General features: G+C 44.9%; 2 protein-coding genes across 5 annotated transcripts in view; both read right to left on the bottom strand.

The window, feature by feature from the left end:
• Positions 1-13541, bottom strand: part of ano5a (anoctamin 5a) — a 34621-nt gene extending 21080 nt beyond the window's left edge. For all 4 annotated transcript variants that reach the window (XM_072698489.1, XM_072698490.1, XM_072698491.1 and 1 more), the window contains exons 1-2: positions 12949-13541; positions 3164-3222 (exon numbers count right to left, since the gene is read on the bottom strand). In XM_072698489.1, coding sequence (XP_072554590.1) covers positions 3164-3222; positions 12949-13024 — 135 coding nt within the window. In that variant the 5' untranslated portion in view covers positions 13025-13541. The remainder of the gene's footprint in view (positions 1-3163; positions 3223-12948) is intronic.
• A 3195-nt stretch (positions 13542-16736) lies between these two features.
• Positions 16737-25321, bottom strand: LOC111857406 (secretory carrier-associated membrane protein 2-like). The gene is made up of 9 exons (XM_023838247.2): positions 25115-25321; positions 23423-23503; positions 23070-23144; positions 21684-21798; positions 20556-20684; positions 19949-20108; positions 19536-19637; positions 19190-19307; positions 16737-18019 (listed from the first exon to the last, which is right to left on the bottom strand). Exons 1-9 carry the CDS (start codon positions 25169-25171, stop codon positions 17873-17875), a joined length of 984 nt encoding a protein of 327 aa, XP_023694015.1. The 5' UTR covers positions 25172-25321; the 3' UTR covers positions 16737-17872.
• Positions 25322-25385: the final 64 nt, after the last annotated feature.

Below are 25385 nucleotides of genomic sequence, written 5' to 3'. Positions count from 1 at the left end.
CGCTTTTACATGATAGAAAATAATATTAAAATAATCAATTATTGATATTTTCTTCCAATATACCGATCTTTCAAAACTGGTTATCACAGGGAAAGCATTCTTCAACATCTGAACTGACAGGAAGCCATTGTCGTCAAAAGACTGGTTTGTGTTAGTAACTCAGCTATACTCCACATGACCAAATGAAGAAATTCTATGAAATGTGGCAGCTCTCGTTTGAATTACCACAAGATACAGCGGACAAAGACGAGCTTTGTGGCTTTGCATTAGGGTATCCTGCCTTGGAGTCTCATACTGTCATTTGTGTTGTTGTTGCCCTGGTTGTTGACATATTTGACGACCGTTTGAAAAAGAAACGGTCCAGCTGAATAATGACTGAAGAGGACAATGCAAATTTTCAGAACCTCAATAAAATATGTATTAAAATGAATTATTGGTTGAGACTGTAGCCGTAGGGCCAAACAAACCAAAACGAACACAGAAGACACTGGTGACGTCCTGGAACCAGCACGATCTACATTCAATCCCAGAAGAGTTACTGACCAGGAATGACAACACCACCCCCGACCACTCCACCCCCCCCCCCCCCACCCGCCCGCCCTATGGACGCGAAGGGAACATCTCACAGCCCCTGAGGGAAGGACCTTTTATAATAGACGGCTCCTTCATGCCACTGACCCCCACCCCACCCCCAGGGAAGCGGGGGCTCATGGCATACACAGCCGCTAAAATTCACAGGTCAGAGAAGCATCTGGAACAGGGCCCCCAACCAACAGCAGCAATGTCGGTGCACAGGAGTTAAACCGATACCACAGCTGGTGTTAAACCAGAGAGGTGGCGGGTAAACAAGGAATGCGGACGGAGCCAAGAATCAGAGAGGAGCTTCTGGGAAATGACACGGTATCCAGTGAGTCCTGGAGGGCGGCTCAACGATTAGCTTCACACATCCTGGGCTGGGGGTCTGAATCCTCTCTCTGCTGTCGGTGTCCAGGCTTTGCATGTTTGCGCTGGTGCAGATTCCTTCCAGGAACTGCAGCTTCTTTCCACAGTTGCAGATTCATCTAACTTGTATCACTGAATTGACCATAGTGTACGATTTTGCAATGGATCTGCATCGGACCCCTAGCCCCGTAACCCATGCCGTCTGTAACCCATTTTGGGGCCAGCGCTGAACTCAATGGAGCAGCAATCTCTTGAGAGCCCAGCTACACAGACACACACTGAAGGTTCCAGGACCACAGGGCTCGCTCCGCTAGTGCACGTTCCCTCACTGGGCCGGCAGAGCCCCGCCCCAAACCTCATTGGTCACTCCTTTCCTTAATTACATCATACTGTTTGTTTGACCACCTGGAAGAATGGGTCCCTGAAGACAGCTGAGCACAGTTAGCATAGCGCAGAGCTACCCAAGCCCCATCAGAGAGCTTTACACATACTTGTCCTGAAGCCTAATTTACATCCCATAATGAGGAAGGGAAGGCATGGGAAAGTTACTGGGTTATTGAGGATGTTGAGCCAGACTGAAAATGGTGGTATGATTTTATCGGTCATGGATTGTTTAATTTGTACTCTTTATTCCAAAATGATAAAAAACAGCTTTTAAGAAGAATACATGATCCGGTAAACATAATTAAGTTAATCAATTTTATTTAATGAATCAACCTCATTACCAGTTTTGCCGAGTTCTTTTGAAAGAGTAGGGGTGGTACCCCGATGTCCGGGCTAAAGCTGCCCACTGTGACCCTATCAGATCTGGCCTCCTAATCATCCCCTGTATCTAACTGGTGAATTCTCTCCCGCCCCTTCACCACCTTAGCTACTCTGTGGTGAGTGTACTGGTGTAGAATGGCTGCTGTTGGGTGCTACACAGTGGTGGTGGTTGAAGTGGCTCCTCATTGGTTCTAGAAAGTGCTTTGGGTGTCTTGAAAAGCACTATATAAATGTAACATTCATTCATTGACAGATATATACTTTAAACTGGAAAAGAACAGGACAAAATTCACAGACACACACACACACACAGATGACCATAGAACAAACATGTTACAGTATGAAATATTACCAAAATTTCTATAGACTGTAGCAGCCCTCAGTAGTCTGTACTACTTGGGCATATAGTCAGTCACCCCCACCCTTAGTGGGTCACCCCACCATTGTCTTCGGGAACTTTGTTACTATGGAAATCAAAACAAGAAAGTTCTGATGAGGGACTGATTACGATATTAGAGGTCATGGAGACGGGAGATAAGGGAAGGTTAGGGTGAGCTGGAAGTGAAGGTTTCACAACGCTGTGACTCACAGCCGACACATGTACTCACACAAGCCGGAAAATACCTCTCATTTGTCATGAACGGATCATAAAATTTAAAGGCACTCTCACTGTCCTGAAACACAGGAGAGATTCTATGTCTAGCCCCCAGGTTCCACACGCTGTAAGTGTGATGTTTAAACTGATCTGTAAGGGAGACATTAGCATAAAAGTACTCTGTCTGGACTTGTATGGTGAGGCCCAAGAGGAATTGAAGAAAATGGAACAGCAAAAAAAAAAAAAAAAAAACACGTGCCTGAAATGTGTCAGAAGTCTATTTCCATGACCGTAGGGACAGAGCTGTATAAAAACAAGAACTGGCAGTGAGAGGCAGGGAACCAGAACCACAAAGACTGGAGGTGAGGAACAGCAAAAAGCTCACACACACATACACAGATTTGTAATTATATCTTTCTGGGGGCTTTCTATTAATTTCTATGGGGGAAAACTCAGCCCAGCCCTAACCTTAACCATAAGTAGTGAAACAAAATACAAGTCTTTTGGCATTTTTAGTTTTTTGATTGCAGTCACGGATTTTTATAAAATTGAAAAAAAAGGTCCCCACAACTTCAAAACAACAGGTGTTTATCACATTGTGGACACACACACACAAACACACACCACCCTCAAATGGCAATCTAAGCACTTCAGGGACAGAAGCTTGGAAGATTCCATGCGCTGCTAAGCCTCTGCAAACTCATACCTGTCCGCAGTAACAAATAATACAGCATGAAGCAATAAGGAGAGACTGAGAGCAGTGAAACAGACCTAATTTTATAGCAAACACAACCAGCTCTGCTCGACAGCTCCTTGTGTGCCCATAATGGGTGGGGTGAAGGAAGGTATCGGGGGTCTTACCCTGGTCACCATGGACGACTGTGTGGGAGAGGTGGAGTTTAAGCTGTGGCCGTAGTCTTCTGTGGAAAAGAGGAGATCGATTAGGACGAGCTGCTCCATACTGTGCAGGTGCCATCTTGAAATGCAGGAAGAGGGCGATTCGCTGGGCGATAATTAATTAGCATGGTTCATAAGCAACTACACCACTTAAAGTGGGGAGGAATATGTAAAGCTGACGGCTGCAGGACGGAGCTTCTGGGTCACTGAAGTGGGACCGTGCAGGACGAGAAAAATACCAACCCTAAAAATGAGCGTCAGCGAGTGACCACATTTCTTGGAAAGGTTTAAGGTTGTTTATAGGTTCAGGGCAGATTTGTTCTCTGGGGAATGTCTCAAAATAGACAAAGAGGGTGGGGGGGGAGGATATCCCACCCTAACCCCACCTTTAGGACAGCACTCCATACTGACACCCCACCCTCACACAGTGTGACCCAGGAATCACATACCCCTGCCACCTTTAAAAGTTCATACTTCCCGTGGCAGCAGATTACACATTCTGCACACCAGCTCAGTTACAAGGCTCCATCTTTAAATGCCCTGCCCCCCCCCCCCCCCCAAAACCAGCAACACAGGTTGTATCTGAGATTAAGCATATTTATGCTGCAGTATGGTGGATTACAGGTTAGCAGTCAGAGGTTACACTTTTTCAAACCTCCTGTTATCGCAGTCGGCCATTTGTGATGCATTCAGGACCTGCACCTTTTCAAAAACAGCAGGACGCAGCTGTTTCCCAGGATACGAAAACGGAAATACCCAGTAACAGCCAGTCCACCCAACATCAAATTCCAGCCACTCACAGTGAAAGTGCGAGTGTTCATGTGCGCCGCCTGGACCTGCAGCTCGGAGACACTAGTGAGGGGTTAGGGGTTAGGGGTTAGGGTTAGGGATGGGTTCAGGAGCCATAATAGTTAGGGCTTAGGAGTTCAGGGATAGACGGGCAGGACCCCCACAGGCAGAAGATCAGCTACAAGCCTTTTCATTAGGGGGCATGTGATCGGATTAACAGCAGAATGGCACACTGTTGACTGTAACTACCTGTAAACAAACAGGCACGACAATGATGACGTGATATTTACCCCAGAGTATAGGCGGCATTCCCATAATCCCATGGGAAATTTGCTGTGCAGTCATATGACTGCCTGTAGTGTTGTTATTGGACAGTTAACATAAAGCATTCTATGGTATTCATAATTGGGAATTCCAGTAGAAAGAAATCTTCCCAGAAGGTCGGGACTGATCAGTCCCTGCTTGTGTTCCCCGTGTAAACTCCGCAGTCCCTGCTTGTGTTCCCCGTGTAAACTCCGCAGTCGCTGCTTGTGTTCCCCGTGTAAACTCCGCAGTCCCTGCTTGTGTTCCCCGTGTAAACTCCGCAGTCCCTGCTTGTGTTCCCCGTGTAAACTCCGCAGTCCCTGCTTGTGTTCCCCGTGTAAACTCCGCAGTCCCTGCTTGTGTTCCCCGTGTAAACTCCGCAGTCCCTGCTTGTGTTCCCCGTGTAAACTCCGCAGTCCCTGCTTGTGTTCCCCGTGTAAACTCCGCAGTCCCTGCTTGTGTTCCCCGTGTAAACTCCGCAGTCCCTGCTTGTGTTCCCCGTGTAAACTCCGCAGTCCCTGCTTGTGTTCCCCGTGTAAACTCCGCAGTCCCTGCTTGTGTTCCCCGTGTAAACTCCGCAGTCCCTGCTCCCTTCCGGACCAGCCTGTCTTGTTCCAAGCTCCTCTGATTATGGTCTCAGACTCAGTGCGAATGTTTTCTCTCTCATTTTGTTTGATTGTCTGCCCAGTAAAAGTCTCATTCTGAGTTTAGTTTATGACGTCAGTGGTCCACCGGTGTCATTCAAGCCTAAAAACGCCACCATAGCAAGCCCATTGACCTCTGTTGGGCCATTACAGAGAAACCCATCAGAACTTCTAAAAATAATGGTAACACTCCCCTTCAAATCTTAGATTTAAAATTAATGGTGCGGATATAAACTTCCCACAGTGTGTCGTTGTGCGAGTGAATGCATGCATACAACAACAGACTGGCAACCCATCCATGGTGTACCCCAGCCTTGTGCCCTGAGCTGCCTGGAATACCCCCCCTTCCCTCCCCATTACCCCGACCAAGAGAAGCAGTTAGAAGACAGATGCATGGATAGACATGTAGGGGGGGGGTGCCTTCAAGGCATATTCCTGAAGGGGCAGATCTACGTGACACAAACTCCCATGATCATCCAATGTTTGCAGACAAGGAGCGACTGCCTGGGGGGGCACGGAGCAGTCTCTCCCAAACAGGCCGGGGGAGGGGGGATGACACAGCACGGCTGATCCCAAACCAGCCAGGAGGGCAGGCAGTGTGAGCCATGCCATCACTGGGCTGCTTTTCTTTCTGCATGGGGAAGGTGACGGCGCAGAGCCCGACCCCACACCACGCCCCTGCACAGCACGGCGGAGATGTTCCTCCTGCCTCCACTCAGCTGGCATTTCAGAAGAGCCATCTTGAGATGCTATCATCAGCACCATTTGCGGTAGACGTGTAGGATTTTGCTGTGTTACTTTGTTATATTACTGGCTGTTCTATTACTTTGTAACACAGGAATCCCAGCTTGTGTGGCAACAGTAACGGTAATTAGAAAACCACCCAGCCCTCACTCCCTATTGAGAACAAAAGGCATTGTGTCCAATGCAAACGAGCTAACAAAGACTGAGCAGTCAGGCTGCCACTAGGTAGGACGGTCAAGGGACCGAGACGTTCATCACCATCTTCTGCTTCCTACCCTTTTATCACGTGGCTTCATCCGGGCTGTGATCAATCATGAACTGTTATCTTAGACTCTGTAAAAAGGCTGTTATCACACAAGTCGAGAAGGCTGCATGTAACAACATCTACTGCACCACTGAACATCATCTGGAAATAAACTCCTTCCTCCCAAAGAGAGCGCCTCTGGTCTGGTTCACTGCTTTAGGCTGAAACAGCAGAATCAAACACACGATAATTCAGATTTGAGGTCAGATTTGCGGCAAATATTAGATATTAGCTGCTTCGGAAATGTGTACAGTCGTCCGTCGCCGTTTCGCGCTTCGACTTTTGCGGCTTCACTCTATCACGGTCTTTTCAAATACATTTATTCATTAAAACGTTGATAGACAGTGAAAATGATACAGCGCACGCTCGGTTGTCTGAGTCAATTATACACCTCGGTATTACAATTAAAATTAAAATTACTGTACCTATGGACTGTAGGCCTATGTATTCGAGCACCTCCACAAATCCTTCAACGCCAGGTGCAGCCAAATAATAAAGAAATAAAGAATCCTACTTTGCGGAAATTCATTTAACGCGGTAGAGTCTGGAACGGATTAACCGCGATAAACGAGGAACGACTGTACTTGGATTACTAATTACCAGTTCATTCTTCAGAACCCAGTTTTATATTATTTTCATACTTCATACCATTAAACATTGTCAGAAATAACAAGGTTCATCTACAGCCCCTACTGTTCTAACTGCTGAGACAACTTGACGTTCAATCACTGGGTAAACTTCTTAATCTGGGCCCTGCTCACCAAATCCGGCAGAAACACACTGCATGACCAAGAGATCTGGCTTTTTGAAGACAACACTGTCGCATATCATCTTCCACTGATAAAGGATGAACTCTCTTAATGAGCTCAATAAAATCTCACGTGTTGCAGTATTGAGGTGGCCATCTGCTCCACACTATTATGAGAACCTCAAAAACAAGAAAAACAGGTTTTCCAACCAATATCCACCATTTAAGAGAGACATCCTGCTTCAGACTTTTAGTTACCTTCTCAGATTGGTCCTGTTCCATCTGCTGCTTTTCGATTGGATGACCACATGTTCATCTTCAGTGGCCTTCCACCAATGACGCTCGCCACCCAACGTGAGCCAAGGGGTCACGTTGATAAACTTCAGTGATAAGAATTTATGGGAAATCCATACAAAGAAAACCGGTCATAACACGTCATGTTATGCTACATTCTTATCACTTAAGTGTAATGAACACCAATCTTCAGCAGTAATTAACCTTAATGGTTATGGACGCAGCAGTTTACATTCCTAATTCATCCTGGTGTTTCATCCCCCCCCGCCCCCATCGGGAAAGACGACTAACTAAACTAAATTTGGCTGGGAACCACCCACACAAACATCCTCACACAACGGTGACAGAAAATTCCAAAAAACATTGGCTGTTTATATCTCACACTTTGGGAATATGTCCCCAAACCATGTGAAAGGCCCAGTTTGGAAACACAGAATTGACTGACTGCACCACGTGCGTTCAGGCAGATGCTCAGTGGTGCAGGCTGGTGTTGGGTACGACCCGATGACCTCAGCAGGCAACGCAGGGAGCCCCCAAACCCGGAAAGGACAGTGCCAGCAGTCCACAGGGCCAGATCACATCCCATACCTGTCAACACTTTGCACCCACCAAAAAATACATGCGCATGATACCATTAAAACCTCTTCGGATTCAGCCAAGACCAACAGCCTCTCTGTCCTTGGGGCCCGTCTGATCTCCACACTCTCTTACCAGGAACTTTCTTACTGATGACCAAATAATCTGATGATGGAGAGAGTCTCCAGAAATGCCAGCTAACTGGCAGGAATTCCAAACTGCTGAGCAAACTGATGTAAATAGTTGCCCCTGATGTCCAAAATCCCCCAGTCGTCAGGTTAAACCGCAGAGACGGTGCAGACCACGCAGAAAAGCCCAGAGATGGCATCACAGAGGGGGCATTCATCAGCACATGCCAGCTAAAGCTCTGCATGCCGTCGACGCCTCCGGCGGGCACAAACTGGGCACCAATCGCCGTAGAGACTGGTCAGCCGCAATCTGCACCCCTGGTATGGAAATCACTGTGCCCTGGCATTCCTGACCTATCCAAATAATTACAGTGGCCGAACCGAATCGCTGCCACCTTCTTTAAGGTGAAAATGCTGATTGGTTGGCAGAGCTGAGCGTCAAAGTGTCCCAGGGCACGGATCCATGGACCTTTTTTTGCAGCTAATCTCAGGGAAATAAAAATAAAAACAACACCCCGGTCAAAAGCTGTGGTTATGATGCCCTGCAAGGGAGTAGACCTGCCAGCCACAATGCAAAGGCCCTTATCAATGCCCTGCAATGACCTTGCTCGTCTATCAGGGCACAGAAAGTCCAAGTCATCCACTGGGGGAGTGCCAGGTCTTTATAACGCCCATAAACTGTTTTTAGTCATCACAGGAAGCCGAAAAAAACACAGCGGCTTCTGGCAGGGAAGGAATCCATTATCCTCCTACATACTTACTCCTTTGCTTAATAAGAACTTTTCCAGAACTTTCCGATGGTCTTAACATCAGAACCCAGCAGATGTATCTAACAGTACGACTGCATCCCTGTAGATGGTGTGTTGCGTGCACTGCAGACCCAGAAAGCCCAGCAACACCAAGGAGGGGTCCTGTGTAATCCTGTACCCCCCCCCCCCCAGCTGCCCACTATTTTTGCCCGACTGACCGGCTTCCATTTACCATCAAACACCCAGGCATTTGCTGGATTGTCCACCGGATACACAGGTGCATGCAGGAAACCCAGCCGATTTACATAAGCACCCCCACCCCCCCACCGCTGCAAATGTGTAAACAGAGCTCCAAAGTTGCCCATTTGGTAATGTTAGCAAAACTGGCAGTGACCTCAGCGCAGCATCATAATGAGATTAACAATCAGAGGCCGCTCGGCAACACTGATTTGCATATCGCCCAATCACAGCCAAGACAGCTTTGCATCGAAGAATCGCTCTCTCGGCATAAAAGCAACACAAGCAAAGCAGGCTTTTAATCATCAGAGCACAAAACACAGATATGAATGAATAAATGGGCACATTCCCAGCTAACAGGGAATGTTCAAGTCAAGTCAAGTGGCTTTTATTGTCATTTCACCCATATACAGTGATAAAGTACATAGTGAAAGGGGACGGACCACGGCGCTACGTAAAACACTACATCCACACAGGACGACATAAAGGGCAAGTGTGCAAAAAGTGCAGACACTGCAAAAACTGTGCAAGACGAGAAGAAATAGAAATAGTTCTTACTGCAACGTTAATGAAACATCATTTCCACACTTTATATTTTAACAAAGGTTCTGTCAATTATTTTAAAAAAAGCGATATGTGTCTACAGCAAAGGTAGCATCCAGCCTTGAAGCCATGACATCTGAGATGCAAAGCGGCAAAGATACCTACTGCTCTATCGTGCCATTCCTTTGTTGTTATGCTATTATTACTCTTAATTGCAGTAATGGTGGTAGTATTGGGACAGCATTCTGGGAACATCAGGAATACTGGACACTTTGAACATTTCCAATTCCTCAATCGTAACATTCGTTCATAGGACTAAAAATTGTTACTCTGATAGAAAACTGGTCATGAGGGAGGAACAGCCCACAGAGATGCAGGCAAGGCCAGACAGACACCATGAACTAATAATCCGTGGCTGGGGGGGGGGGGGAGCACTCCGTCCAGGTCAGGACCAAGGAAACACAGACGTGCGACTGAGAGTAAGGCTGAAGCGTGGGACTCTGCGGCTGGAAGACCTCAGTTACAGACAGGATTACAGGAGTACAAATGGACAAATGTAATTACAGGGCAGGTTCCTATGGCAACATCCTTGGTCCAGAGCTGGAGCCTTTCTGTCAATAACAAGGCCATAAAACACCATGAATAGAGCTGAACTGCAAGAACTATGATAAGAGCAGCGTGGCAGTACCCGTCTCTGAAGGCTTCATATGGGCAGATTAATTTTACTGAATACGCTGTATTCTAACTGCCGGCACATCGATCGACAGGAAGGATTTAATAAGGTTAAGTGGTTCCCTGTTTTTTAACAAAAAAAAAAAAAGGTCATCACAATGTATAACCGTCAGGGGTTGTAAAAAACGCTAGTTTATTTTTGGAAAGTAACCAACCCCTGCCCCACACCCCCAGCATTTTGCGGCCGGGTGGAATACTGGAGCAGGCCTTGGGAAGCCCTGCTTTACAGGACACACTGCCAGCTGGAAAAGAGAGAGATAGGAACCAGCGGTCTTCTTTGAGCAGAAGTACTCGGCCATGTTTGCCTTCATGTCCGTGAAAGTCCACAAGCGAAGCAAAAAGGAGCCGCTGGGTAATCTGTTTACATCGTCGTGGAAAAAATCAGCGAGAGCGCACGGCCCGGAACGTTCTCTCACAAGGCCGTCATTTTGAACCAACCTGGATTTAATACGTTATACTTTCAGACCGTAACCGGGCTGAAGGGTTTTCCAGGTGGTCTTCTAAAGACGTTGATTACAAAATATCTTTCCTTGGGCCAGACGCTAAAAATAAAACAATTTGCTGTTTTTTAATGTTCTATATACAGTAGTTAGGTGGCAGTACTGGTACCATGCCCATACTTATACAGTGCATATTGTGTGCCCCTTTAAATGGCCACTTCTGTGCAGTTTACTCCAGTCCTGTGGCCATCTTCCTAGGGCACTGTGAAGCATGCCTGTCGTGTGGCTTAATGACTCATGGGGGGGGGACATATGCTGGCGTCAGCACCTCACACCCACATCTGCCTGGCAACAGAGAGAAACGGACATCAGCCTTTTACTATGGCTTTTTTAAAGGTTGTCTGTTCACTTTATTGGACTTATTGGGATATGAAGCGGGTCGCTGAACACTAACCTGTGGCTCAGCTGGTTAGTGCCTGTGATCGGAAGGTTGCCAGTTTGAATCCTGTGCTTGGCAGAACAGCCACATCCCTACTGGGTCTTTGCGCGAAGCCAAAAAAGCTCCAGGGACCTTGGACAAATGGTTCAGACCCCAAGCCTCTCTCTCATCTCTCTGTGTGTGTCTCAAGAAGGGATGTGTGAAATTAGGAATTCCAAAGCAGCTGCACAAATGGGAAATGCCAGCTTCATTTAAATTCAGAACCCTGTCCTGTTTTCCCCTAATATGTCCCCAAGGGAACAGTTACAAAGTGACAGCAATTAACCAGTTAATACAACCCCCTGGACCCCCTTAAATGGGTGGAGACCCCAACCCCTCCCAGTGCTCAACCCAAAGTTATGCCCTTGGGCACCAGGACAGCTATGTGGCTCTGAGCAGGTGCATGGAAGTGGTGATGTCATGACAGGACAAAGTTAGGGGCCTGTTTACGAGCTGGAGAAGAAACACCCCAGGGCAAAGTGTGAGGAAACTTCTAACATGCCCCTTCTCTTTCCAGAAGTGTAAGCACCACACTCGGCTGCCTAGTTATACCACACAGCGCGACATTAATCCCCACCATGCTGGGGCTCCAACACACAACACAGAGCAGCTGTACCCAAGCGCTCAGCCAGGTTCGAGGGACACAGGCACTCCAAGGGGGGGCCAGCCGCCAGCCCCTGCCTCCCCGGAAACGGCCGACCAGCCACAGCAACACGGGCTCAGAGCCCAAACACGCCAGGAGCCCCCGGCGCTCATTAGGTGCAAAACACAAAAGCACATCAGCTGGGAATTGTGGGAATGCAGTAATGAAGGGATGAGCCGCATTTACCCCGAGTGTGACTCACGGAAAAATAAATAAATAAATAAATAAATAGGCCCAGAATTTAAAAACATACTGCCGAAAACCCGATTAGAATGTGACAAGAACGTCCTCAGATCTACATAGTATAATGAATGACAGAACTTCAAATCGCACGATTGAACTGAAAACGCCCATCAATAATAATTATTCTTTTCCACAAAAGCTGGTACTTCGTGAGATTATCAGTCCTCCATATAAAAAAGGAGTAACGCGGGATGGGAGCCTCAACGCTGCTACCCAAGAGGCCGGAGATCACCCGCGGAAATGCTGAGGGCCGTGCGAAGCCTCCGCTTTCATCCCTATGATGAGCTGGAAGCGCGTCCAGGCGGTGCTGCAGGGCGGCATTAAAGGGGAGGATCCCGCCTGCGCCGAAAATAACTCCGCGGCCGGAGGACGGCCAGTTTCTCCCAGCAAAGAAAGTGCGGACACTTGCAAGAATTCTACCGCAGACGGCCTGCCAGTATTACCATAGGCTAAAAAACACTTTACAAACGATAAAAAGTCAGGAAAACCATTAATACTAAATAATGTTAAATAAATACTTTCCAAAACCTTTTAATTCACAAATGAATGAAATGTGTATATATAATTTTTTCTTGTTAACGCACTTCATTGTTTTGATTTAGAAGCTTAAACACAATCTGAAGGCCCTATATGTTTTCTATCACGTTTCCTAATCCAAACTGGGGAGGTTGGCTGAGGTGGGGTGTAGGCATTTGCTTTGGACATGGGGGGGCTCCCATTTACCCGTTTTGCTCGCCGTATGCTCCCGAATGACGTCACTTTCTTGCCAGTACTGAACTTAGTTTATCCCCGAAGAGAGAGAATCTCTAGTAAGCAGAATAAAATCACTGCGTTTACGTGTTAGCCTACAAATCTAACATGTTATCAGAGGGAGTGAGCCAGAGATAATCTTATTTCTCTTAAAACTATTACAAGTTCCTACATACTTGAGAAACGGTAAAAAAAAAAAAGACCATAAAGCCCTGAACATTAAATTTCATGTCAAATGGCATTATTGTATAGCTTTTATTGCGATAAACTTGAAAATGTGACGGAGAAGCACCTTTGGGACATCTCTGAGCCCACGGGTAACCAGACAGGAGAAACGCTCCCTATCCCATACACGGGACGCTACATTCAAAGTGCCCCCGCCCTGGGTGTAGACCTCAGCCTACCTCCACTCTGCGAGTCCTCTGGGTTCTTCATCTCAACCAGGATCTCGTCCTTGGACTTTCCCGTTATTCTGTGCATCCTAGTGGTTTATTTGTCTGGAAAAAATAACAGGACAAGAGGAGGACAACGACCGAGTCGCTTCGTCTTGGACTCCGCGTCGTTTTGCCCGGTCCGGCTGCCTAAAGCTTTGATTCCCGTTAGTTCCCGTTAACGCGAACTAACTGTCCAGCTAAACGCTAGACCGTCTACGGAAAAGTGCTACTCACAGCTAGAGTCTTACCCGTTAAAGGGGAGTGGCGAAGTCCCCCCCCCCTTTTTTTTTTATTTTTTCGGTCGGCAAACCAAGCTGGCAGTGTATCCCCACATCGATTGCTTATGGAAAGACTAGGCAGTTCTTACGTTGCAACCCATTTGAACTAACTAGGTATTAGAAACAGTTTAGAAAAATACTATTTAATGAACCGATGCATGTATGTTTTCTTTCTTATAAGGTTGAAACTATTTAATTCTATAAATTCCTCGGGAACAGCGAGACTTTAAACAAACAAAAAATACATCCATCTTCTGACCAATAACCTGGGTGGCGGAGGAGGGTTTGGAGCAGTACTGGGCATAAGGCTGGTCGATCGCAATATATATAGGATATGCAATTTATTTATTTTAATTTGTCACACATCTAATCTGGCAGTGTGTAAATATAATGCTCGACATATTTAAGGAATTCAGCCGTCATTAATCACATGCTCGCAGACTTGGGACTAGAGGTGCTATTTCTAAATAATAATTAAAAAAAACACACACACACATACAAAGTCGCCATATTGAACCAAACATTTTTTGTTTACTATCGTCTCTGCATTACAAGAAGTTTGTATGAACTCTGGCCTGTACTACGAAGCGGGGTTACTGGCTTATCGGGGTAACTTGTCGGATTTAAGGTACCACGTACAGTTTAAATGGACTTCATATTCGTTCACTTACATTTTGCCCAGACTACCTTAAATCTGACAAGTTACCCCGATAAGCCAGTAACCCCGCTTCGTAGTACAGGCCACAGGTCCCAGAATGGTAGATGAAAGATATTTGCCGTTTGTGTAGTACAGAGGTCACGTCTCTTAGCTGTAGTTATGACATCCGTGTAGCTCATTATCCCAAAACCCTCGGCATAATCACAGAGGTCTCTCCAGGCCCAGTTTAGTAGTTGTCGATATTTAACCCTCTTTATGTGGTTTATAGAGCCCGTTGCCCATGTAATTTGGCTGGCACAGCCTTACGGGTGCGGCACCAGACACGTCCAGTATTTTCGGAGAATTTTCTTCGTCTGTTTTGAGAGACGCGGAAGATAAAAGTACCTAAGGTTTATGGTTTTGGATGGTCGCTAATCTTAACCCACCAATTATGAAAGACGATAGGGAATCAACTGATCGCACATCCAAAAATAGATGATTTTGAGAGTTAAGAGCAAATGAGTGGCTTATAAAACCAAAATACACGTGGGCGGAGATGGAAAGCGATATCATAAGATGTATCTTTATATGTAGTTTGTGCTTATTATTAAGAAACTAAATTAAAACGTCGTCTTATATGCAATATATTCATTTCATACCGCGACAGTTTGTAACAGGAATTTACTCTTCCAAAGGGCAACATTTTACTGTCCGTGTATCAAATAGGCCTAGTAGGCCTACTAATTACTAACGCCACCGATAGTGTCTTAAATAGTCAGGAATTTAAAGAATAATAATGAATAAAAATAAAAAATGCTTTCATGTGTGCGATACAAGAATAAATACTTTAGGTTCACCATTCAATATGTTTCTTTTCCCAGATAAACACACTGCAGACAGGAAAGTGTGTTTCTGGCGCACCCTATCGGGGAAACTGGAGTCGTACAAGTCACCTATGACCAAGTCTTTGGATGATGGTATTTTTTGTCATCAGGGTTGTTCTACCACTTCAGAGCGATTCTCATTGAATCTCATTAATAATTGAGGATATGCTGTAGGTTCCCCGACAGTGTAGTGCACGTCGCATAGTACATGATCACGGGTTTCAGTTAGGAGATTTTTCCTTTTACGGTGATTCCCACCGTATCTCCTGAAAATATTTTCAGCGCCTGTAAACCAAGGGCCCTTTAATTAACAAATACATATGATAGCCTAATAATGCCAGCAGCTACCAAGGACGTCAAATAACACAGGAAGTGTACGTGACCATCGCATAAAGTAACGGTACAGGGCAGGCGCGTAGCCAGTAATGGGCCAGGGCGGCACTGGCCCGCCCACATTACTCCCTGGCCCACCCAGGCAAGTTTGATCAAAATACATTTTTAGTTTATTTTTATTGTTGAACATGATGGTTAGACGGTGTTTTGTTATTGCCTTTGCCAGTTCCTAGAGCGATTGGGGTTAAGGGCCTCGCTCAAGGGCCCAATAGTGAAATCACTCTGCGAAGCTTCGGATTTGAACCAATGACCTTCTGGTCACAGAGTCCTATCCTGCTCAGCCACACCAGCAGGTAAACATTTACTGCTCCCACAGGGAAATTCCTGAGGAATGGGTTGGGTCAACCTCAGGCCGAGTCTGGGTCCTTCAGCATCAGAAATGCCGACTCAGCTATCCAGCTCTATCTATCTATCTCTATCTATCTATCTCTATCTATCTATCTCTATCTATCTATCTCTATCTATCTATCTCTATCTATCTATCTCTATCTATCTATCTCTATCTATCTATCTCTATCTATCTATCTCTATCTATCTATCTCTATCTATCTATCTATCTCTATCTATCTATCTCTATCTATCTATCTCTATCTATCTATCTATCTATCTATCTATATATATATATATATATATATATATATATATATATATATATACACATATACATATACATATACATATACATATACATATACATATACATACACACACACACCCTTAGATATTACCCTGGTAAACAATTAAACACAGACTCAAATGAGTGAATGGGATTGTAGCTTAGCACTTCTATACTGAATGAACACTGGCTGAAGCGGCCAACATGGACAGTTGATTCTGGTTAGAGAATCAAGGGACTGGAGATCTTCTTATCTTTTACTGAACTTTAATTAGCTTTGAAAGTAGATGAATTGTTTGTGGGTGACAGCTGATTGTGCAGGATGTGAGATGCAAATGTATGTGTGGTTTTCTTTCCATGAACGCACATAAGGGACAACAAACAGTCTCACAGCATTCGAAGCACATTAAAAGGAAAAGAGGAAAGGTAGCGAGTCTCGCAGTATGTAACACTTAAACCGAGGATGGGAAACAAAATGCTTAACTTTAGTTCCACCCTTTAGTCTTTCGGACAGTGATATTTCATGACCACATGGCTACAGTTTGATATATATATTCATACATTCAACGTTATTAAATTTCAGTCTATATTAGAGATGCATTGTTGAGGAATGCAAGAAGTAACGCGAGATTCCTTAGTTGGCATGTCTTTCTGTCACCCATGGAAAACATTAAGAGTGCTGTGATGTCAATGACATTATGAGGACCACCAGTGAAATGACAGGGAGGCCAACAGGAAGGAAGGGAGAGCCAGACAAAATGAGGAGAAGCAGGGAGACCAGGAAAAAGCGGAAAACGAAGAGCAGGGAAGGATCCATATAACCTTTGGTCCGGTGATAAACCGACATTCCCAACACTCATCTTTTGTACATGAAGTCCAATATATATATATTTTTTTTCGGATAAGAATCAGAACAGATGATTTTAGACAGGTTTTGGGAACATGAAGCATTTCCTTATAAAAATAGTTTTATTAATAAGGAATACCAGGCAATTCACTAATACATTAATGATTAAGGTAGCAGATAATTTCATTTCAATTAAGAAAAACATTTTAGAAAAGATTAATCTTGGCATAGCACTGAAACAGTCTGGCACTTAAATTATTTCCATCTTTTTTAAATCAGACATAAATCACTTCAGAAACAATGGTATGTAACACACTTAAAATGTTGTGGGCTTTATGATTTAAATGAGCCCTGATCAATGATCATTTAGAGCAGTGTTTCCAAACCCAGTCCTCGGGGGGCCCTCAATAGCTCACATTTTTGCTCCCTCCCAGCTCCTGGTACATAACGGTGGACTCTGGGGGACTCCGAAGGCCGGGTCGGGAAACACTGATTTAGAAGCTGAAATAAAACCTGTTATGATTTAAATTCTGTTGCCTTCACGAGCATGAGCTGGACATGAAATGAACAATGAACTAGCAATAGTCATAAAACAAATTATAAATAAAATAAGCCTTATCAAATAACAGACCTTCTAAAACAGAAGAAAGCCTGTTAAGTAGACTGACCTGATTTGATAGCATGGAAAAAAAAAAGAATAAAGCAGACATAGAAACATTGCATTAAAATTCCCCTAGAAGAAAATCTGCACTAGCATCCTAAATGATTACTTATGAACCTCATCATGAACCTGATTTTTCCAGTCAGTCGCTTATTTGACATTTTGAGGGCTTTGTAATAAGGGACAAAATTTAAATATCGTCAACATGATTCCTGTGTTGGAGTAGAGATCAAATTTTTAAATTAGCCCAAAGGAAGCACATGCATTATAATACAGTCATCTAAACTCAAGAGAATCGCTGTACAATAGACCTGTTCAACTCGCCTTGTCCACCTGTCCTTCTAAATAAACCCGTCAAACCGTGTGGCGTAGGCCATTCAGGAACTAAGGCTGAAAAAACCCATGAGGTCTTTCTATGAAAGTACCAGCGCCCTCTGGTGTCTATTCTTTCCAATGTCAGCCAGTCTGCTAGGCAACTACAAGTGTGGCATGAAGGACAGCGAGCCATAATGGGCCTGTGTAACAAGGGACTAGGGTGATGGAGACATTGTGTGTCAGGATAGCAGTGGGTCGGGTTTCTAATTCCCCTGAAATGCACCCTGAGCAGCAGAGGAGGCTGCAGTAGCCGCAGCAGTCTGGAAGGTTCTGCTGGTGAGGACGCCCTGGGAGAACTCCTGCTGGGCTCTCTGGAAGCTGGCACCCGTTCGGCGGTAGTGCGAGTGCACCTGCAAATGGCAGCATTGTTATGAAAACATTCCTAAAATGTTGTTATACTGGATCACAGCATCCCGATGTACCTTACCAGTACAGGTAGTTTGACTTTACGAGCTAATTCCTTCCAAATTATCGCTCACTAATTATTATTAGTATTATTAGTAGTATTAATAATAACAACTGATAGGTCATTGATCCCTCCCAAATTGCTCTCTGTAGGTTTGCTGTAAAGGGCAGCCACCTGTTGTAGCACCCAGGGAACTGGGGGTTACGGGCCTAGCTCAAGGATCTGCAGAAATGCCAAGGCTGGGCTTGAACCGAAGACCTTCCACTGACAGCCACAGAGGCTTTAGTCCACTGAGCCACATGATGCTCCAAGAACGTCTCAAGTGGGAAGGTTTTTTTTTTCTCATAGAAATGTTATAAAAATTACTTTCGTTCTAGCCAAAATAATACATTTTTGGCAAATAACGGAAACAAACGTATTATTAGAATTAACATTTAATTTAAAATATTCGCACATTTAAACAAAAAATCCTTCTTTGCTATAACCAACATTCAAAATCAATTTTGGTCACTGTGCAAAGCAGATTGGTTTTTTCATGTATCCCACTGGGAGCTGGTGGAGATCGCTCACAAACTGTACGTGAAATGAACCTGAGGTATGATCGGGATCAGGTTGGGACATGAAACAAAGTGGTACAAATCAGGCACTATCACAAAATATGCCGTAAAGTGTAATGTTGCGCGTGTGCAGAAGTACAAGGTACAAATCCGGCATGCACAGGCAGATTTCATAAAGCAAAGTTATCTGAAAACTTTGGCAACGGTTGAAATTTTTGGCAGCGCGCGTTGAGTTGTATGGCTATTTTTTAAATTATGAAAAATTCTTTTAACGATATAAGCTCGTAATTCAGGAGCAAGAACTACTTGTACTGTGGCTGTACTGCATATTTTCGGAGGCGGTGTTCAAATAAATGAGAACATTTACAGATAGTTTAACACAGCTTTATGGAATAATTATAGTGATTTCTAGTTATATACAGAAATTAGTCATAACTAACAAGGCTCTGTTTAGACAGTGTGGAGAACATTATACTTCATGTTGATTCATCAACTATAAAGCTGACAGGAACATGAAACACTGAGTATATCCAGTCTGAGACAAAGATGCAACCTACCAGTTTCAGTAGGACGAAGGAGAGAACAGCACAGGCAGTGAAGAATGCAGCCACCACCATCATGATGATGGCGACAGGAGGGCTACTGCCAACCACGGAAATGGCATTAATCCACCCGCTGAAATGAGGAGAAACCCTGCTATTGTACGCTGTTGTACCCTTCAACAACACGCTTAACCTGATATCAATGGACACTGCATATGATGGCAATCTGATGAATTTGAGCAAATGTGATTGTTACCTGGACACGGCTTGAGGCGTATAAAACATGTGAACGGCGGCTTTCACCCCAAACACACATGCTTTGACACGCAGGGCCTCTGTGAAATGTTCCTAAGGAACCTACCTGTTGCCCCATTTGGGAATGCCCACCGCCTGGATGACAAACACGATTATTTGGAAGAAGAATATGAAGAAGAACAAGAAGAAATGGACGGAGCTGTCAGACCTAGAAGACAGATGCAAACCGATATTAGGAGAGCAAACAATGGTGGGATTAAATCTTAGCAGTCGCAAGAACTTGTCCCCCACTCTAAAAGTCACTTTAGGGGCACCCTGCCCTCCAAAAACATAAAAAAATAAATAAAAATAAGATCATAGCTGGCTAGCTGGTTAGCAGAACATGCTGCTGCAGTATCTCCTAACTATGGAACGCATTCATTTAATGTTTAGAGTAGTGAGCAAGCGCAAACACATGGTTGTGGTGGTAAACCGCGCCGCTGGGCGTGTGACGCGGGCGCAGAGCTACTGACGACACACCTGAAGGCCTTGTAGATCGGCCTGTACCAGCAGAGGAACGAGCAGGGCGCGAAGAGGATGAGCCAGATGATCGCCAGGCCAAAGTCAACTCCGTAGGACTTGTCCACTGTGAAGTATGCCAGGCACGCCAGGAGGTTCAGGAAGAGAGTCACACAGTGAACTGTGGGGGGGGGGGGGGGGGGAGTTAATGACCAGACTAAAAAGTCATCAGTTTCACCTCTATGATGGCGTCTGCTGCGAGTACAGAAAGCTGCAAGTGAATTATAAATAGCTGCCTAAATAAGCAGAAGTATATAAATCAAGCAGAGAGAGCATTCACTACCAACGGGCAACTGAATATATACACATCTGCAGCTCCCTGAATAAATAAAACCAGCCAAATGTCACCAACAGCAGAAAGGAGGAGAAATCACAAAATGACATCAAAGCACCGTCATGGAGCCAATGACAGAAAGGAGGACAAATCAGCACCATCATGGAGCCAATGAGAGAAAGGAGGACAAATCAGCACCGTCATGGAGCCAATGACAGCTCCACATTCATTCATCAAGTATGAAACCATCCACCCAAACCTCCAACAAAGGCCACTGCTGGGTGCCATACTCACACATCCAAAGGTAATACATCATCTTGCAAAGTCTCTGGTGCTCAGTGGGGATTTCTGCTGAGAAATCCTGGTAGAAGCAGGGCTTGATGGGGAAGCTCTTCGGCAGGGGGGGCCAGTTGTTTTCTTTGCCTATCAAAGGAGTGGAAAGTTCAAATGGACTGTGAGGGAGGGAGGTGAGTGGGAGACAGTATTTGGCACATTTCTACTGCCACCAAGAACCAAGCTGTACCACAAACTGATGGTTTTCCATAGTACATTATCCGAGCCTGTACCAGAGCCAACATAACCGTTAACTAGCAGGGCTGAAAGTGTGACCAACCAAACTGGTTGAGTTACCATCTGGTTGGTTGAAATGCAGGGAGAAACCGGTGTTCTGTGGTGATATGCATGGATTATCTGAAGGAAAAAAGTGCATAATCTATAGCAGGGTTATTCAAATCAGGGTCCTCAAGGGCCGAGTCCTGCTGGTTTTCCAGCCTTCCTTTACCTGTGAGCCGGGTGTGAAGCCTCTGACTAATCAGAATCAGTCATTATTAAACTAACTACCTGGGAGAACTGAAAACAAGGCCTGGATTTGGAATCAAGGTCCAGATTTGAAGAACCCTGATCTATATATTATTCATTAGTAGTAGTATCGCACATTGTGATGTATTGATGTGTTCCGGATAACACGGAACTTAAAAATTTCCGTAAAGAATTCATAATGCAAAATTACACAAACAAATGCTAATTCCACTAGCCTTCAATGCCAACAAGGTGATTCTCACAGACTTGCTAGCAGAAATGAATAGCACATGGTCAATCATGATGTACACCATGTGAACAAGTACATAAGCATCCCTTCGGTTTTACGTCACTCTTGCTCTTCAAGCCTGGCAGCGCTTTTACCGAGTCGACTCTTCTGCAGTGCAAAACCGAAGCGAGCTGGAACCGCACTGTAACCGCACTGTAACTAGTCTCTCGTCGAGGTGCAGCTTGGTTCCCGTATGCCAGTGGAAAAATGCCAATTGACACTGATGCATTTGTTGACATTAGCAAGTTAAAAACTTGCTAAAGAAATTCAAGTTTGGGTTCGCTGAATGGCCAAAGGGTTTCTGAATAATACTCAAGTTTTTAACGAAAATTCACCTGTGGCGGCAGCCCGGTTCCGTAATTCCTGCTCCTTTCGCTCCAACTCAGCCGCCTTCCTCTCCAGCTCCTCCTGCTGGCGGAGCAGGTTGGCCTGGCCGGCTGCTGCAGCGGCCTATGGGCACCGGGATGGGGGGAATGTCGAAAATTACAGTGTCTCCCTGTCACGTCACCTACTGCAGTGCTCAAAGGATGTGAAGTGAAACAGACAGCTATACAACAAGCAGGAAGCTTGCCTTTTAGCCATATTTACGAAAACTATATTACACTGAAAAAACTATAATGCAATGAAGACCTTTAACCATCCATCCAACTACTTATCCTTCTCAAGATCATTGTGGGGGCTGGAGTCTGTCTCAGATAGCACAAAGCACAATGCTGGGGTCTATCCTGGACAGGATACCAGTCAATGGCTTTCACTCATACATGAAAAATGGTTCCTAGTTCCAAACCATTAACTGTCTCAGTAATAAGATGGGTAAACTGGTAAAAATGAACACGACTTTTAGTTCAGAGTGAAAACATGCAACTTACAGACCACTAGATCCACATTACATCCAACTGCCATGTATTTCATTAGCGTCATGCAGCCGCAATGAAAGTTCATTCAAGACGTACCACCCACATGTTAATTTTTACTGCGTTGTGGCCACATAATGCAACATAAAACACCATTTTAGAGGATCATTCATTACACAGACCTTAAAACTTAAAATGGCCGTAGAGTCTCCCAGTTTAACACTGGGCAATCCTCAGAAGCAGCAGGAGCAGCTGGCGGACAGAAAGAGAGAGAACCAAGAAAAGGTTGGCGAGAAAGGAGAGGAATCAGAGCAGGCATGGAGAGACCAGGAAAGTAACAGAAAGGTGCAGGGCAATAAAGCCTAGTTCATACTTCACTTATCCATGTGCCATTATAGGGTCATGCACATGGACCCTATGTACATATTTCAAAAAATATGCAGGTACTTCCTCACCTCCTCATTTGCTGCTCACCATAACTACAATTATTCTTCTCTTTCTTCGTTGACCTCTGCTCTGTGAAAATCAGTGGTGCTGCCTACTGAAATCACCTAGTTAATTTCCTTGCACCGACGTGCATAATGTCTGCTGGACAAATAGATCTCGGCTTTACACTCACACCATCCGGTGCATATTCCTGGTGACGAAATGCACGTCACTCGCCGCGTGCGCAGGCTGGAAGCGCACACGGAAAAGTGAAGCATGGATTGGCCTTAGGGAGCCACAGAGAGAGAGAGAGAGAGAGAGAAAGAGAGAAGGCAGGAGGGATTGGGGCGGGAAGCCAGCGGGGGCTGCAAGGCAGGCAGGCAGCTCACCAATTACAGCAGCAGTGTGTGAGAGGGGGGTCTCCCCTTGGAGGACCTGTACCTGTGGGCTGGGCTCCACAGATGGCTGCAGGACAGCTGGCGTGGAGGCGGGGACAGTGCTCCCCAATTGGCTGGCCTGAAACGGAACAGCTGCCTGATTCTGGGTGCGTCACATTAGAGCATTGGCAAGCAGGAAATGGACACGAGAAATGGTCCTGCTTGTCACCCTGGTTAAAGGTCAAACTCATTACCTTCTGAGAGAAACTGCAGTAAACCAATAAATTTGTGAGTAAATGGCAACAAAAATAGGCATACATTATCAATACAAAGGCAGTACTCCCTTAGAAGTAATTCAATTCAGCAACAAAATATGTCTTATTTAAAATAATAATTAAAAAAAAAGGTGCATCTTACCGACACTGTGTTCTCTGTGAAAGGATTAAATTCCTCAAGCTGGTCCACACCAGTCCTAGTCACCTGCGTTACTGAGGGATCCTGAAATCCATACAACAGGTAGAATATCATTTTCATCTTCAAGTGAGCCAGCAACACAAGATGGTCTGACCTATAATGATGCACTTACAGGTTACAGCAGAACTGATGCCAGGTATTATAAACTGAGCCCTTTGGCAAAAAATACACCATTACAGACCAACTTCAATAACATGAACCACCTGACAATTTAAGGATACTGGGAAAAAATGTTCACGAAAACTGGGGGGAAAAAAAAAAAAGATGTGGAGTGTCAGGTTCCAAATTAGGACGTTTTCTGAAACTTGGACTATCCTACACACAAAGTACAATAACCAGCCTTTAGAAGAGGCTAAGTTTCAAACAGAGAAAGGCATGCAACAAAAAAAAAACAGACCTCACAACATTTATTCAAACTTCTCCTCAACAAATACAACGACTGATTTTCATTATAATACGAAAAGGCATATTATTTCATTCACACACTACACATAATGAAACATCTCAACTTCAATAGATTCTCTTTAAGTATGACATCCTCTGATGAATTCACACAAGCAAGCAAACATTACCCAGATCAAAAGGTGTATTAGGGTGAGTTGTTGGATGTTTTATTTTCTCTGTATTTAATTTGTACTACAGGTTCCATTTGCACTGCAATTTCATTCGAAATTTCAATGTTCATAACACATTAGAAATTATCACTGTAATGTGAATATGCTGAATCACATTTCTGGACATATTCTTTCTAAATATTGTTTGAATCTATCGTCTGGGCCCTAGAGAGGAGACATGAAATCCTGCTATATTAAAAGCCGTGTGTATTGACACAGCACCTTAAGTACACAGAAATACAAAAGCCCGGTACACACCCAAGGCTACAGGATGTCAAAGATTATGTCATTGTTCTAAAGGGAACAGTGCTTTAAAAATAATTAGGCCTTAGTGTTACATTGTTACAGAAACGGCAAAATGCAAGGTTACTGGTAACATTGAAAGGAAGTCTCTCTGCTTTAGTAACATCCTTTCTCTGTATTAGTCGAAGTGGAACCTCGCAGCGAGGAGAGCGCCATCGGTTGCATAAAAACAGCCAGCTATTTATTTAACAGCGGCCCGCAAAGCTTCGTTACAATAAATACATGTAGATACATGATAAATGCACCGCCGTTTCAATCAGCATGTTATCTGCAATCTAATCGGAGCGTTTTACAACATCGTCTCTCTCGGCCGGCTAGTCCTGCTTAAGCCTACTGTCCGGTGTCCAGCCCCCGCCTGGAAGCGGGCTGTGAGCCCAAAGCACCATAGAGACGCCCGATAACCTCAACATCAGGACCTGCTAAATGGCCATGAAGCACATCGCTCGGCTAAACTTATACTAATAACCACTGACAGTTAAGCAGTTGAATAGTTTATCGGAAGGCTGGTTTGGCTCTACTACCTAAATAAATAAAGTGTTGCGCAGGTGAAAAGCGACCTACACCTATAACACCAGGCGGTCTTGTCGAACGCGGACACGGCTGGAGGTTCACTGGGCCCAAGCAGACAAACTGCGGCAATAAGCAGCCTTTTCCTCAACCGTTCTTCTACAGAAGACGTAGCCCGAGCGGTGCCCGTCCGCAGAGTCGACTTTCCTACCTGAAACGGATTAACATCCGCCGGCTCCGGCTCGATGCCGCCGATCAGTTCCGACATTTCGACCTGGACGCCGCCGCTTAGCACAGCGAAGACAAACGCAGCAGCGCGCTAAGCTCGCGCTCGTACCGAGGGCGCGCGTGGTCAGGCGGGAGCGCGGGTGGCCGCGCACGCTAAATCTGTGGTTCAACTTGTTTCGCGTTCCCGTTCCCTTTTTATAGAATTTTGTAATTATTTTGCACAACAAAACATTTATTTTATTATTAATTCGCAT

Source organism: Paramormyrops kingsleyae, chromosome 13 (genome assembly GCF_048594095.1).
Source record: "Paramormyrops kingsleyae isolate MSU_618 chromosome 13, PKINGS_0.4, whole genome shotgun sequence".
Classification (NCBI taxonomy): Eukaryota; Metazoa; Chordata; class Actinopteri; order Osteoglossiformes; family Mormyridae; genus Paramormyrops; species Paramormyrops kingsleyae.
This window is presented reverse-complemented; position numbering and strand designations above follow the sequence as displayed.

Bases quoted from the DNA above. Each gene is read 5' to 3' on its own strand.
- LOC111857406 (XM_023838247.2), bottom strand. From the start codon at position 25,171: ATGTCGGAACTGATCGGCGGCATCGAGCCGGAGCCGGCGGATGTTAAT. The intron at 20,685-21,683 runs GTGAATTTTCGT...CTCCTTTGATAG, and splicing joins GAACCGGGCTGCCGCCACAG to GCAAAGAAAACAACTGGCCC. The intron at 18,020-19,189 runs GTAGGTTGCATC...TGCCATTTGCAG, and splicing joins CCTTCGTCCTACTGAAACTG to GTGCACTCGCACTACCGCCG.